Raw genomic sequence first — 15,639 nt, forward strand, 5'->3', positions numbered from 1 at the left:
AGATAGATAGATAGATAGATAGATAGATAGATAGATGTGAAAGGCACTATATGAATCATTTAAAAGCCTGTACAGCAGTTGTCCTTTTGTCTCACTGCCTTGTCTCGCGTGATGTTAATGTGTCTTCCGAGAAGATCACGTCTCATCTCCCTTGTCTACCTCCCAAGATTTTTTTTATATAATAGAGAGAAATAATTGAAAAGTACTATTCATTGTGCACAAGGCAGGTCACTTAGAGCTTTAATTTTCCAAACTGAAATATGAGGACATGCTGCCCCCTTATGGATAAATGAAAGAAATAAAATAAAATGCTATCAAATGAGAACTATAGAAGAATTCTAGCCCCCTGATTTAAGACTTAATAAATTATTCCAAGGAATCAAGTCTTGTCTTCTTTATAAGATGGTCATAGAATTACATTTAGATATCTGCCCTGGAAGTGCAGGTCTACTTACTCTAGAAAGTGCAAGGTCAGTAAGGCCTGATAATTTCATCTGTATAATGGAAACAACTGCTGTACGCCTATAAAGCACCTTCTGGATGCTGTTCACTTTCAAAATGTGCTTCACAAACTCACAAGTCTACAGGTTCAGTGTCCACTATGGATCCTGTAAATTTCCATTTTACGTTGACCCCTACTGTACAACCACACTATATGGAAACTGAATGTAGGGCCACCTCAGTTGGTTTTAAGGTTTCTAGCACAAGGTGGGCTGAGAGATTCCTGACTCGCTGGCCACTTCTCCCTGATAAGGACCTGTTTCCAGAAAGATGGCCATTGTTAAAACAACAACTACAACTACATTTATTTATAGAGCACATTGTCATACAAATAATGTAGCTCAAAGTGCTTTACATGATTAAGAAATAGAAAAAAAGACAAAGTAAGAATTAAAATCATCCATCCATCCATCCATCCATCCTGTTCCGCTTATCCGAGTTTCGGGGCAGCAGCTTAAGCAGAGAGGCCCAGACTTCCCTCTCCCTGGCCACTTCTTCCAGCTCTTCCGGAATCCCAAGGCGTTCCCAGGCCAGCCGAGTGACATAGTCCGTCCAGCGTGTCCTGGATCTTCCCTGGGGCCTCCTCCCGGTTGGACGTACCCGGGAACACCTCACCAGGGAGGCGTCCAGGAGGCATCCTGATCAGATGCCTGAGCCACCTCATCTGACTGATCTCGATGCGGAGGAGCAGCGGCTCTACTCTGAGCTTCTCACCCTATCTTTAAGGAAAAGACCAGACACCCTGCGGAGGAAACTCATTTCAGCCGCTTGTATTCGCGATCTCGTTCTTTAAACATAAATTTTAAAATCAGACAACACTAATTAACACAGAATAACAGTAAGGTCCAATGGCCAGGAAGGACAGAAAAAAAAAAACAAAAAAACACTCCAGACAGCTGGAGAAAAAATAAAATCTGCAGGGGGTCCTAGGCCACGAGACCACCCAGCCCCCTCTAGGCATTCTACCTAACATAAATGATCAATAAATGATAAATGATGAAAAACCATCATGTGAACGGGTGTAGCCCAATTTTGGGCAGTCTGTCTTTCTAACGGAAAAGTCATCTTAGATAAAGGAGTCATTGGAACAATCAGGGCCCTTTCATCAGAATGTATTGGTCCAGCACTGACTCGAGCGAAAAATAAAATGTCCAGGAGTTTGGTGAACTGCACGCTGGCTGAGGTCTCCGGGTCCTTGGCTATATCTGACTTTCTACACTTACATTTATTGGCTTAGCAGATGCTTTTCATCCAAAGCGACTTACAAAAGAGGTCAACATAATCAGATTTGGGAACCGATGAACTGCAGGCTGATAACCTGGGCTCATTGTACTGGGTGAGCCAACATTAAGTAGCACATTTCTCAAAGTCATTGCGTGAGGCAGAGGCGGCCGAGTGGGTTGGGTGGGCGTGGGAGTCCTTTGCTAGGCGATCCCTTGTAGTTTTCATTCAGCCTCATGCCTTGGTCCGGTGCCCACCGTGCTTTTGCTGTCGAAGCGTTCTTCAAAAACAACGAATCCATCATCACTATGCAACACGCCTTCCGAACACACTTCAGCATTCCACCTAACGGTGACGTCCCAAGTCGCAAAATATAGGCAGACGGGCAAAACATTGAACAGCGAATCTCCAGGCCGTCCTTGTGCTGTACAAACACCTGAAAACATCCAAGCTGTAAGGGCCTCAATTTTTCAGTCTCCTAAACGTTCAGCTCTTCAGCCTTAGGAATTTCCAACACGTCTTTTAGGAGGATTTTGTATGTGGACCTTCATTTCCATCCATACAAAATGATGGGAGTGCAGGAACTCGCTGAGAGAGACTGGGAGAGCTGTAGAGAGTCGTGTGCGCCAACGTTCTGCAAACCGTTCATCGAGATACCATCGTCATGTGCAGCGACGAGACTCATTGCCATTTGAATGGTGGTGTAAATAAGTAAAACTTTCACTATTGGGCAGAAACCAAACCTCATGAACTTCATCAGAGACCCCTGCACAGTGAGCGGGTTACAGACTGGGGCACCATTGCAGAATTTGGCATTGTAGGCCCTTAGTTTTTTGAGAAGGGTGGAGCAACAATCAGTGTCACGTCTGAACGTAACATTGAAATGCTAGAGAACTGAAAGAAATGGATGTGGCGGATGCCTGGTGTCGACAGGATGGAGGAACAACTCATACGGCCTACGCGGAGTTCCATGCAAGTTTTCCGGGAAAGGTGATCTCCCTGTGTGGCGATGTCGGGTGGCCTTCATGTTCACCTGATCTCGCTCCGTGTGACTTCTCAAGTCGAAGGGATACACACACCGACCTCCAAACCTTGAAGCCCTTAAGGACGCTACTCGCTACGAAATACAGTAATCCCTCCTTGATCGTGGGGGTTGCGTTCCAGACCCCCCCCGCGATAGGTGAAAATACGTGAAGTAGAAACCATATGTTCGTATGGTTATTTTTATATATTTTAAGCCCTTATAAACTCTCGCACGCTGTTTAGAAATATTCCCTGCAGAGTTAAACAGCATAATCTCTTTGTATTCTCTTAGATATTAGGTAAGATTCATTGAAATTATGTATATACAGTAAACACACTGTTTATATACAGTAAAACCTAAATATTATTTTAAAGATATTGAGTGTCTCCGATATCACATATGTTACAGCCATTACGATAGACATGCCACCAGCAATAAATACGTACAATGCAACAAAAATAGTATAAAGTAAATGTGTGTGTACAGTGACACTAAACGTACGTACATGTACTAAGTACTGTAAGTAGAAAATTAATTATGGTTACTCACCAACAATGACACGACGACTTGTCCGATAACAATGAGTTTAGTTTTACTGCACAACAAAGGAGAGCGTTACAGCGCTTAAAGGAGCCACTTCAGGTTACTGTGCAGCACCGCCGTTGTTCTTCTTCAATCCAAATCCCTAAAGGAGATTCCATCCAGACTACTGTCTTATTACATCCACTTACAACTTGTTTTGCACCCTGGTTAAAAGGACACTGCGACCGTAGATCTTATATTCCTTTCCTACTTTTTAAATAAAAGGAATCGTAGCCTTCAACAAATCCAAAACGTTTACCTTATCGACAATCATTAACATCTTCCGTTTGCGCATGAGCACGGCCCCTCAAGCAGTAGCAGATCGTTTTGGAGCCACAATGAAGGGCTTGACTATGCACCAAGATAAACACAAAAGAGCACAACTCTTTACACAGCGAAACACGTTGATGCTGAATGAGCGAGACGAGACTTCCTGGTTAACACTGCATTCAGCAGGCAGGAACTTAACTGCGTGCTCTGATTGGTTAGCTCCTCAGTCATCCGCCAATAGCGTCCCTTGTATGAAATCAACTGGGCAAACCAACTGAGGAAGCATGTACAGGAAGTAAAAAGACACATTGCCCGCAGAACCCGCGAAGCAGCGAAAAATCCGCGTTATATATTTAGTTATGCTTTCATATAAAATCCGCGATAGAGTGAAGCCGTGAAAGTCGAAGCGCGATATAGCGAGGGATTACTGTAACCGCTATTCCCTTTGAAATGGACAAACGAGTCATGTGAGCGTTCAGAAATCGTCTCGAAGAGTGTATCACTAATGATGTCCACCACCTTGAAGACATCATTCTTAAAACACAATGGAAAAAAAAAATCTATTTGGTATCCCCGTTCTTGTGTCGTAATGAAATGTATTCGATCTTGTAGCGTTTATGTGGAATGGCCTGCAGCATATTCTACAAATGCAATGAAATATGGCCCACACATGAAACTTGCTCCTAACTGTATTGTACTTCTTAGTTTTAACACAAGATCGAGCTACTGTCTTGATCAAGGCAGCATCTTCACAAACAAGCACAACCAAAGAACAGTTTTGCTACAGGTGACCAAAAATGGCAGAACCAAAGAAACGCACAATTGCAAGTGAGTGCAGAAAAGTTCAGACGCGGTGTAGTGATGGGAAGTTTGGATCATTTTACCGACTCGGACCTTTGAGTCTCGTTCAGCAAAATGAACGAATCATTTTTCGAGTCATTTCGTTCAATTCTGTTTCCGGCTCAGACCGCATAGGTTAGGTTTATGGGGCTGTCACGTGATGAACGAACGACTCGAACCCGAAGACTCGAGAGATGAACTAATCAATTCTGTTTCCGGCTCAGACTGCATACTAGGTTAAGCTTATGGGGCTGTCACGTGATGAACGAACGACTCGAAAAACCCGAAGACTCGAAACAAGTGAATCATTACCAATACAGAAACTATAGGAAGTTGCGCAAATGCGCATGCACGACTGAACGAATCACTCCCACGAGACGACTCGTTCTTCCCGAGTCACATTAATGATTCGTTCAAAATGAACGAATCGTTCAAGAACGACCCATCACTAACGCGGTGGGAAAATGAATATTTCTTCCTAGAAGTGAAGGGCAAGTGAGTCTGTTTGATTTGCAATGGAACTATTGCAGTGATGAAAGAGTATAATGTGCGTCGACACTATGAAATGCGCACTGGGTAGCGCCGCTGCCTCGCAGTTAGGAGACCTGGGTTCGCTTCCTGGGTCCTCCCTGTGTGGAGTCTGCATGTTCTCCCCGTGTCTGCGTGGGTTTCCTCCCACAGTCCAAAGACATGCAGGTTAGGTGCATTGACGGTTCTAAATTGTCCAGAGTGTGGCTGTGTGTGCCCTGTGTTGGCTGGGATTGGCTCCAGCAGACCCCCGTGACCCTGTAGTTAGGATATAGTGGGTTGGATAATGGATCGATGGATGGACATTACGAAACCAAACATCCAACCTACAATTCCTATACTGGTGCCGAGTGAGAACAGAAAGTTAAGCAAATGGCAGCTGGTCTGCTAGATCAACAACGGTATTTTTTCCGTGCTAACAAAACACAAGAAAATGCCACATTAGCCGGTTATAAGGTGGCGCAACTCACTACCCGACACGGGAAACCTTTCACAGATGGTGACTTCATAAAATGCAGGAATAATGTGCCCTGAGAAAATGAAGGAATTCAACAACGTTCGCTTGTCCAGAAACACAGTTGTGTGGCGAATTGTCAGCTAACTTAAAACATCAAGTGTCAGACAAAGCTGGTGCGCTTGATTTTTATTGGATTGCATGTGATGAGAGCACAAATGCCACAGACACCCACACAGCTGTTGATTTGTTTGCGGAGGTGTTGACGATAACTTTTACATTACGAAGGAGCTACTTGATCTTCGAAGTCTAAAAAAGGATTGCGCGTATTAGTCGAGGTAGAGCTGCGATTCTTGAGAGACAATCTACCTGAAATTATCAGGGATCCGGGTTCGAAACCCGCTCATGGCACATTGCTGAATGGAAGAGTATATCTCTAAAATAAATAAAAAAGAAAACTTTCTCTTCAACTAACGATGGTTTGAATCCTACATTGCACATGTAGTTGTTTATTTTTCTTTTTTGATTAAATAAAAACTGTTTAATGAATGATTGATTTGTCAAGGAACACATGGACAACACGCATAGTTAAAATCGCACGTAAAGAAGTGCCCATTCTATTGACTCATAATTATAACAAATGATAATGCATTTCACTTACTTATATAGCACCTTTACTACGGTCTGGGACGGCTACACAAATACAATAAAAATGAAAGCACAATAAGAAGGAATAAATAATAGTGCACAGCCTGGTGTTTGTATGTATTTACAGAATTTGGAAAGTAATATTTTCTAGTTGATACTGACATTTACAGTCATATAAAAAAGTCTGGGAGCCCCTCTCAGCCTGCATAATAACTGACTCTCCTTTCAACAATAAAGATCACAGTGGTGTGTCTTTCATTTCCTAGGAACATCAGAGTACTGCGGTGCTTTCCGAACAAAGATTTTTAGTGACGCAGTATTTAGTCGTATGAAATGAAATCAAATGTGAAAAACTGGCTGTGCACAAATGTGGGTCCCCTTGTCATTGTGCTGATTTGAATGCCTGTCACTGCTCAGTGCTGATTACTTGGTTGGATGAGCGCGTTAAGCCTTGAACTTCATAGACAGGAGTGTCCAATCATGAGTGGTCAAAGGTATTTAAGGTGGTCAATTACAAGTTGTGCTTCCTTCCCTTTGACTCTCCTCTGAAGAGTGACAGACAGCATGGGATCCTCAAAGCAACTCTCAAAAGATCTGAAAACAAAGATTGTTGAATCTCCTGGTTTAGGGAAGGCTACAAAAGCCATCTCAGAGGTTTAAACTGTCAGCTTCAACTGTAAGGAATGGAATCAGGAAATGGAAGGCCACAGGCACAGTTGCTGATAAACCAGCAGGTCTGGCAGGCCAAGAAAAATACTGGAGCACCATATGAAGAGGCAGGATTGTGAGAATGGTGACAGACAACCACAGATCACCTCCAAAGACCTGCAAGAACATCTCGCTGCAGATGGTGTATCTGTACATCGGTCTACAATTCAGCGCAATTTGCACAAAGAACATCTGTATGGCAGGGTGATGAGAAAGAAGCCCTTTCTGCACTCGCGCCACAAACAGAGTTGCTTGTTGTATGCCAATGCTCATTTAGACAAGTCAGATTCATTTTGGAACAAAGTGCTTTGGACTGATGAAACACAAATGGAGTTATTTGGTCAGAACAAAAAGCGCTTTGCATGGCGGAAGAAGAACACCGCATTCCAAGAAAACACCTGCTACCTCCTGTCAAATTTGGTGGAGGTCCCATCATGCTGTGGGGCTGGGTGGCCAGTTCAGGGACTGGGGTCCTTGTTAAAGTTGAGGGTCAGATGAATTCAACCCGATATCAACAAATTCTTCAGGATAATGTTCAAGCATCAGTCACAAAGTTGAAGTTACGCAGGGGTTGGATATTCCAACAAGACAATGACCCAAAACACAGTTGGAAATCTACAAAGGCATTCATGCAGAGGGAGAAGTACAATGTTCTGGAATGGCCGTCACAGTCACCTGACTTGAATATCATCGAAAATCTATGGGATGATTTGAAGCAGGCTGTCCATCAAATTGAACTGAACTGGAGAGATTTTGTATGAAGAATGGTCAACAATACCTCCATCCAGAATCCAGACACTCATCACAGGCTATAGGAGGACAGCGTCTGGAGGCTCAAAGGAGCAAAAGGAGGCTCAACTAAGTATTGATGTCATATCTCTGTTAGGTTGCCCACATTTATGCACCTGTCTAATTTTGTTATGATGCATATTGCATATTTTCTGTTAATCCAATAAACTTAATGTCACTGCTGAAATCCTACTGTGTCCATAAGGCATGTCAGATATTAAAAGGAAGTTGCTACTTTGAAAGCTCAGCCAATGAGAAACAAAAATCCAAAGAATTAAGAGGGTTCCTAAACTTTTTCATATTCATATTCTCTCATGAAAAGTGCCTCACCTAGGACTGCGCTCTCCCTCACTCACTGGGTTGATGCCTGTAATTGTCGTGTGCCTGTTGCTATCACTCTGTATGTCGCCAATATAATGTTTGCAGACACGGTTATTGCACACTCTAACTTTCCACAGTCTGGCTAATATCTTTAATGAATGTGTGTGACATATTTAGCCTTGCTGACCAGACATAAAACCACAGTGAAAAGGCACAAGGAAAGGCAGGCAGTACCGTGCCGCCCTGAAGAGGGCACATGTGAGCCCAACAGGTGCTCGTCGCTGCAGTTCTTCTACGCAGAAGCGCCAATAAGTTAGCAGTATCAGAAAGTCAAGTGCACCGAAGCAGTCCGTTTATTTTAATTTTAATTTTTTGTTCCAACTGACTGCCAAAATGGAAGACTATATATCTAAGCTTAAAAAAATTCCCAAAATTGGACTTTCAGTCAAATCAGGAAGTGATAAATAACGGAAGACCAACGCCGGAGCTAAAAGGTTTCCTTAAAAAACTAAGGGACAACTAAATTTTGACATTAAATAAAATATTCTTTTGTTTTTCTTGTTATCCTTTTATTGAACAATCTGTATTAAAGCTGATTCAAGCATTAGAATTAAAAGCTTTTAAAACCAACTAAATACTTCAATTAATGTCAGAATTGAAATCCGCTTTTTTGTACACCACTCTATACTTTCATTTGTATCGAATGAGTATGAATTGTAGAATTTCAACAGTGAATTTAGAACACATTTAGGTCCTCTGATGAGACGCCAGGCAAAAAGAAAGGTCAGTCTATTCGGCTCAATGTACATATATGAGCAAACGTTTTCTCTGTCAAATCAGAACAAAATCACATTGAGAACCAAAAATGACTGACAGCCATCTTTGTGATGTTCTTCCCATTTCAACCAGCCAACTTTTTTTGTAATGCAATAAACGAAAACCCATGAATGGAGAGCTGAGATGTGTTTTTTTCTTTAAGCATATTCAATTATGAAGCATAATTTACCAATATTTTATTGATTTTGCTAGCTTAATACACTAGAGGTGAGGTATATGAGGCAATATACCTCACCTCTAGTTGGTTGCCCAGCCCTTCATATATTTTTCTGTATGTGGTCCTCATTGAAAAAGGCAGGGCCTGTTAAAGCCCACTGCTGCACTTCTTATGTGATTTTGGGCAATACAGAAATAAATTGTATTGTATGACCCCATGTCCGCTATCACACTGGATGACCCCTTGCCTGGTTTTTGGATGACCCCATGTCTAAATCTCCTAAAATTTTCTGTCTGCTTTTTGGATGACCCCATGTCTGCTATCACACTGGATGACCCCATGCCTGGTTTTTGGATGACCCCATGTCTGCTATCACACTTGATGAGCACTTGCCTGGTTTTTGGATGACCCCATGTCCGCTATCACACTGGATGACCACTTGCCTGGTTTTTGGATGACCCCATGTCTAAATCTCCTGAAATTTTCTGTCTGCTTTTTGGATGACCCCATGTCTGCTATCACACTTGATGAGCACTTGCCTGGTTTTCTGGATGACGCCATGTCCTCTATCACACTGTATGACCTTGTTACTTTTTACTTTACTATGCAAGTGTAAAACACGTGGATTCATGCGAGTGTACGTGTAAACTGGACTGATTTCACAGATTTCTTAGGCCAATGATGTAATTCAACATTGATAGCACTGCGCTCTGGTGCCCATATCATCCCATTCCACCTCGGGACAGTCACCACACGCTCCAGCACCTCAACATTTACAAATGATGAACTGGACTTTGAGAACACTAACAGACGTCGCTGCCCATATATAACATGCTATTGAATCAGGGAGTTAATCGAGTCCGACAACCCTGAAATTATGGGATGTCCGCTGGGCCTTCTTCACAGCATTACATTATCAGTGAGGGTGGGAGGAGTAGCGGGCGGAAATCGCTTGGCATAGTCTGTCCGTGGGTGCCACCGGATCAGAGCGTGGGTGCCTGCGACATTTGGCAGAAATGCAACCACTGCTAGGCTGACTGATGCATCCTGCTCAACATCCTCCCGTGAGGGTTATAAATGGTAGCAGAGTGGGCGTCTTCCAAAAAAAAAAATTAAATACAGATAAGGCAGAACAAGTAAGAGGGGAACTGAGGTAAAAGCACACGTCAGGGAAATATGCCAAAAAAAAAAACAAGCTGGTGATGCTTCATGGATGGGCGCCAAGATGGACACCCATTCACTCAGCACATCTGAAGAGAAAAAGAAATGGAGAAGACCACCATCGGCAGTGGCAGCAGAAACACGAGCACCCAAAGATCATGTACTGATGCTGACTGACTGCACTGCTGTGATGTCCCAGGCCTGCAGCCATTGGCAACATCTTCAGATGGGACATCTGTAGTCAAGTACTGAGATGGACCAGCAAGTGTGGAGACGGGCAAGACTCTTAGATGACAAGTGTAACAGTCGTTTCTTAAAAAGAATTGTCTGGAATTTAACATCAGCAAAACCAATAAACTGGTTATTCACTTTCTCTTCACCAAAGAGCCTCTGTGTCTGCTCAATGTTCAAGGAGTGGATGTGAAGGTGGTCCACTCCTACAAGTACTTGGGGGGTTAACAGTAATGCCAAGTTGGACTGGTGTATTGTAACACAGAGGAACTACAGAAGAATGGGAGACTGCATTCCCTTAGCGTGACGTCCTTGGCATCTTCAATACATCTGGGCTAAGGAGAAATCACTTCAAGAGAAGCCCACCCAATCAACAAGCAATTCACAGTTATGGGAAGCCCCTTGGGCCCGCTGGAGGTAGAAGTGGAGGAGAGGATTAAAACAGCGTTTCTCAACCTTTAAGTATTTGTGACCCGAGTTTTCATAACAGTTTTAAACGCGCCCCCCATAACGTTTTTTTGAAACCCTAATAAAATGTATTCCTAGATTTTTTGCTGCCGATACACCGCTACAAGTTTTATTGTACCTACTTAACTTTTATCAACATTTATCTAACTCTAGATTTATTTTTCTAGTATCAGAATGTAGTTTAAGTTAAGGGGGGCACGCCCCACAGGTTGAGAACCGGCGGATTAAAACAAAACTGAGTGCCATTATGAACAACGCTGCACATCCCCTCGGTGACACACCAGCACTGAGGACTTTAAGCCATTTGATTATTGAGCAGAAGTGCGTCAAGAAGCACAACTGGGGTCCTTTACACCTGCCTAGCACCTCACTGGGACTGCGACTGCCAAGTCAGAGCTTTTCTTTCTTTTAATGTTTTCTTCCTTTTTAGTCAATCTGCTGTGTGTGTGTGTGTGTACAAATACTTATTTATCAGTCTTAGAATTATATAGTGCCTTTCATATTTATCTATCTATTACACACACTGTATGTTACTACGTGCTTTTAGTTACAGGACCCCCTAAACTGTGGAGTGGTCTGCCTGCTACTATAAGAGATGCCCCTTCAGTCTCAGCTTTAAAAGACTCACAACTTCAGTTTAGCACACCCTGACTAGAGCTGCATCTCTGTTGTCAGTCATGAGCATTAGCATCGCTATCTTCACGTCATCATCTGTCTTGAATTGACGACCACCCAGATAGTTTTTTTTTTTTGCAGCCCAAAAAGGTGGAAATCCCAAGGTGCCAAATCTGGCAAATAAGGAGGATGTGACGATCCCTCAAACTTCAGTTTTTTCCAGACAAGCCTTGGTGTTCTTAGCAGTGTGTGTTGTCATTGTCTGGCAGCAAAAGGACCCCTTGAGACAGCAGTCCCCGCCACTTAGATCGAATAGCAGGCTTCACAGTGGTCTCCAGCAAGTCACAGTAACTTGCACCGCTGGAGTAACCCTCAGCACGGAGTGTTCGAGAATAACTTGGGTGAACGAGTGGTGGCGAGGAACGAGACAAAGCCTTTTATTCTGCTGGACCTTCCAGGCAGGTGGCGCAAGTGCACTGAGAAGAAGGGTGGAGACTCCATTGAGAAATGACGTGATCAGTTTTGTGAAGGTTCATGCCATTTTCTGATAAATCCTTTTTTTCTAACTTTAGCTTGATTCCCCCCCTCTTATGATAGTTAGAATTTGTTACTAACCCTCACCTGTTCTGTTTCTCTTCTCGGTACTCACATGTGGCACTCGGTGCCACTGCCCACCCGCCAAGTTGTTTTGCCTGCCTAAGGTAAAGTCATCCCTGATGGAGGATCGCAGGTATCATCAAGTAGAGGGGTCCTTTCATCGGATTGGCTGGCCCAGCGCTGACTCAGCTGTGGAATGGCCAATAGGAGAGGCAGCTTGATGGCCGAGGTCTCCAGGACTCTAAACAAATCCAAATCCTATGATGTGATATCATCTCCTGTTGAATTCTGCTCTGTACTTGTAATATTTCTATTGTACTATTGTATTGTATTGTATTGAGGATTGCTTCTGTTCTGTTCTGCGTATTTTATTGTATTGACCCCCTTTTTTTGACACCCACTGCACACCCAACTTATCCTGGAAAGGGGTCTCTCTCTTTGAATTGCATTTCCCAAGATTTATTTCCATTTTTTTCCCTACAAGGGTTTTTTCTTTCTTGTCTTCTTAGAGAGTGAAGGCTGGGGGGCTGTCAAGAGGCAGGGCCTGTTAAAGCCCATTGTGGCACTCCCTACATATATTGTATTCTATTGTATTGTACTACACTCTTAAAACTAAAGATGCCAAATTGGTACTTCAGAGCAATGCATTAGGGGAGTCATTTTTGGTTGGCAAACTAACCATCTACTCAAATGTTCCAGATTTTAGTAATTTAAATCTGTAACCGCTCATATAGGCAACCATGAATAGATGATATTATCACATTTGTGCAACACCAATGGGTTCACAATTTGGAAATGGACTCCTGTTCCATATATTTACACTGACTACGTTAAGGTCTTCTTGATCTGTTGTATCCTGCCAGGTAGCCTATTATGCATTCAAGATTTCTGTTTCCAAACACCAAACACCAGGCTAAGAACACTATCAAAGAATGAAAAGGTCTTTTGTTAAGAAATGGTTCTGCAAGCAACAACATAACCAAGAAAGGTGATGTTACAGAAACGGTATTTTTAAAAGTGTACATGGAAAATGGTTATCACTAAGAGAGAGAATCAAATAAATCATTAGGTGTACTTGTTTGTGTTCACACTCATCAAATCCAAAGGGCACCACCAGAGAAAAAAGCAAACGAAGAAAACATTCAAAGTCAACAACTCGATGGCAGCCTCCATTTATCTTGTGGTCTTTGCTGCCATCTAGTGTAAAAAACCAAACACTGCAACTCTGCTGAGTTAGAACAAAGTTTTAGCAGTGATGTTTGGCCCTCATTAACTTAGGTTGAGTTTTATCAACATCCAGAAACACCTCCAGAGGTCTTGTAAAGTCCATGCATGGATAGGAAGAGGAGGCCCAATCATATAGATATAAAACAATAAGATTAAGATGGAAGATAAAATAAGTAAATTATAAAGAAAGTGCCATTCCTTCAGAGTGATTTCAGTAAGGCACAATAGAGACCTGTTGCTGCCATCTAGTGGCTCTGTAGTGCTACTAATTTAGTCTTGTTTCATATGATTATCATAAATTTAAGTGAGGCTACTTAAGTTTTTATTTTTTTTCTAGATATTTATATATAATATAATGATAGATAGATAGATAGATAGATATGAAAGGCACTATATAATAGATAGATAGATAGATAGATAGATAGATAGATAGATAGATAGATAGATAGATAGATAGATAGATGTGAAAGACACTATATGATAGATAGATAGATAGATAGATAGATAGATAGATAGATAGATAGATAGATATGAAAGGCACTATATAATAGATAGATAGATAGATAGATAGATAGATAGATAGATAGATAGATAGATAGATAGATAGATAGATAGATAGATAGATAGATATGAAAGCCACTATATGATAGATAGATAGATAGATAGATAGATAGATAGATAGATAGATAGATAGATATGAAAGCCACTGTATGATAGATAGATAGATAGATAGATAGATAGATAGATAGATAGATAGATAGATGAAAGGCACTATATGATAGATCACGGGTGTCAAACTCCGGGCCTGGAGGGCTGCAGTGGCTGCAGGTTTTCTTTCTAACCCTTTTCCTAATCAATGACCAGTTTTCACTGCTAATTAACTTCTTTTCCCTTCATTTTAATAGCCCTGATTTTAAGGATTCAGTCCCCTGAATTGATTCCTTTCTTCATTAAATGGCAGCCGAAATTAAACAAAATGTGAAACGAGCCAACAGATGACCAGCTAAAACAATTTCACTCCAATCAGTTTTTTAATGAGAAGCTGATTCTTGCTGTTAATTTAAAGCCGTTATTTAATTCCATGGCTTGTTGTTGCTCTCATTCTGCCACAGCAGACATTTCCAAAACTGTTGATTTTTCTGTTTTTTCTAAGAACATTGTCAAGATGTTTTGGCAACCTGAGCAATCAACCTTACCAAGGCTGTTACCTTTCTTTATTTTTAGATAATGTGTGATGGGTGCAGGTGAGGTGGACATGTGGCGGCTTGTTGTGTGTCTCATTATTGTTTGGCTGCTAATTAAAGAAAAAGAGACAACTAAAAGGCCTGAGTCAAGTTAATTTAAACTGAGGCAAAAGAAGTTAATTAGCAGCAAAAATTGATCACTAATGAAGAAGATGGTTAGAATGAAAACGTGCAGCCACTGCGGCCCTCCAGGACTGGAATTCGACACCTGTGTGATAGATAGATAGATAGATAGATAGAAGGCACTATATAATGATAGATAGATAGATAGATAGATAGATAGATAGATAGATAGATAGATAGATAGATAGATAGATAGATAGATAGAAGGCACTATATGATAGATAGATAGATAGATAGATAGATAGATAGATAGATAGATAGATAGATAGATAGATAGATAGATAGATAGATATGAAAGGCACTATATAACAGATAGATAGATGATACATGAACACAAGCCCGCTGCCTAGGATGCCCCTAACTGTACATACCAGACTGTTGAAGCCCAGCACCTTGAACGCTTGCTTCAGTGCGGTGAATTTTTCCCGATTTGGAGAGGTTGCAGCATCAGATGTTTCTCCAACTGCACTTTGACTCAGGTACCTGTGTGAGAAATTCCAGTAAACACCTGTTAACTACCAATGCAACATGTGCTCCTTGTGCGGAGTGGCCAATCATCTCATCCTGCACATTCATCTGCTATTCACCCTTTCAGGGTGATGGCGGTGAAGCAAAACCAATCCCAGTTGAAGCCAAGCTAAGCAGAATTGGGGCAAATTGGGTAACATACAAGGTGCACACTGAGATGACCAGGGCATCAACCTCTCAGAATGTGCTAGTAAAGCCTGGAGTAAAACCATGAAAACTCCACAGGTAATAACTTACAGAGAGCACTGAGGGCAGCAACTAAGTGCCTGAGGAATCTGATGGCACTCTTTGCCAGCTGCCTTCTTTCAGAAGAACATAAACTTGGACCTCCAAGTTTTTTGGCTCTTTGGACAGCCATACCATCTTCATATCACAGGTTACACTAACTACTTTACACACTACAATGAATTTATTAAACGATAACCTGAAAATGTCAGAAACATTTTTTCACAATCATGGTATGCAGTTATCTGCCAGGGGAAAATGTGCTCTTAAATGAAGCATTTTTTATGCATTAACACACACACACACACACTATGCATATAGTTGTAAACAGCACTTACAA

At 41.8% G+C, this 15,639-nt stretch overlaps 1 protein-coding gene across 2 annotated transcripts in view; it reads right to left on the minus strand.

Annotated features, from left to right (window-relative positions):
- The window catches only part of myo16 (myosin XVI), a 743,507-nt gene that overhangs the window by 384,031 nt on the left and 343,837 nt on the right, over positions 1-15,639 (minus strand). For both annotated transcript variants that reach the window (XM_039745919.1, XM_039745918.1), the window contains exon 17: positions 14,918-15,029. In XM_039745919.1, the coding sequence (XP_039601853.1) occupies positions 14,918-15,029 (112 nt within the window). The remainder of the gene's footprint in view (positions 1-14,917; positions 15,030-15,639) is intronic.

Source organism: Polypterus senegalus, chromosome 2 (genome assembly GCF_016835505.1).
Source record: "Polypterus senegalus isolate Bchr_013 chromosome 2, ASM1683550v1, whole genome shotgun sequence".
Classification (NCBI taxonomy): domain Eukaryota; kingdom Metazoa; phylum Chordata; class Cladistia; order Polypteriformes; family Polypteridae; genus Polypterus; species Polypterus senegalus.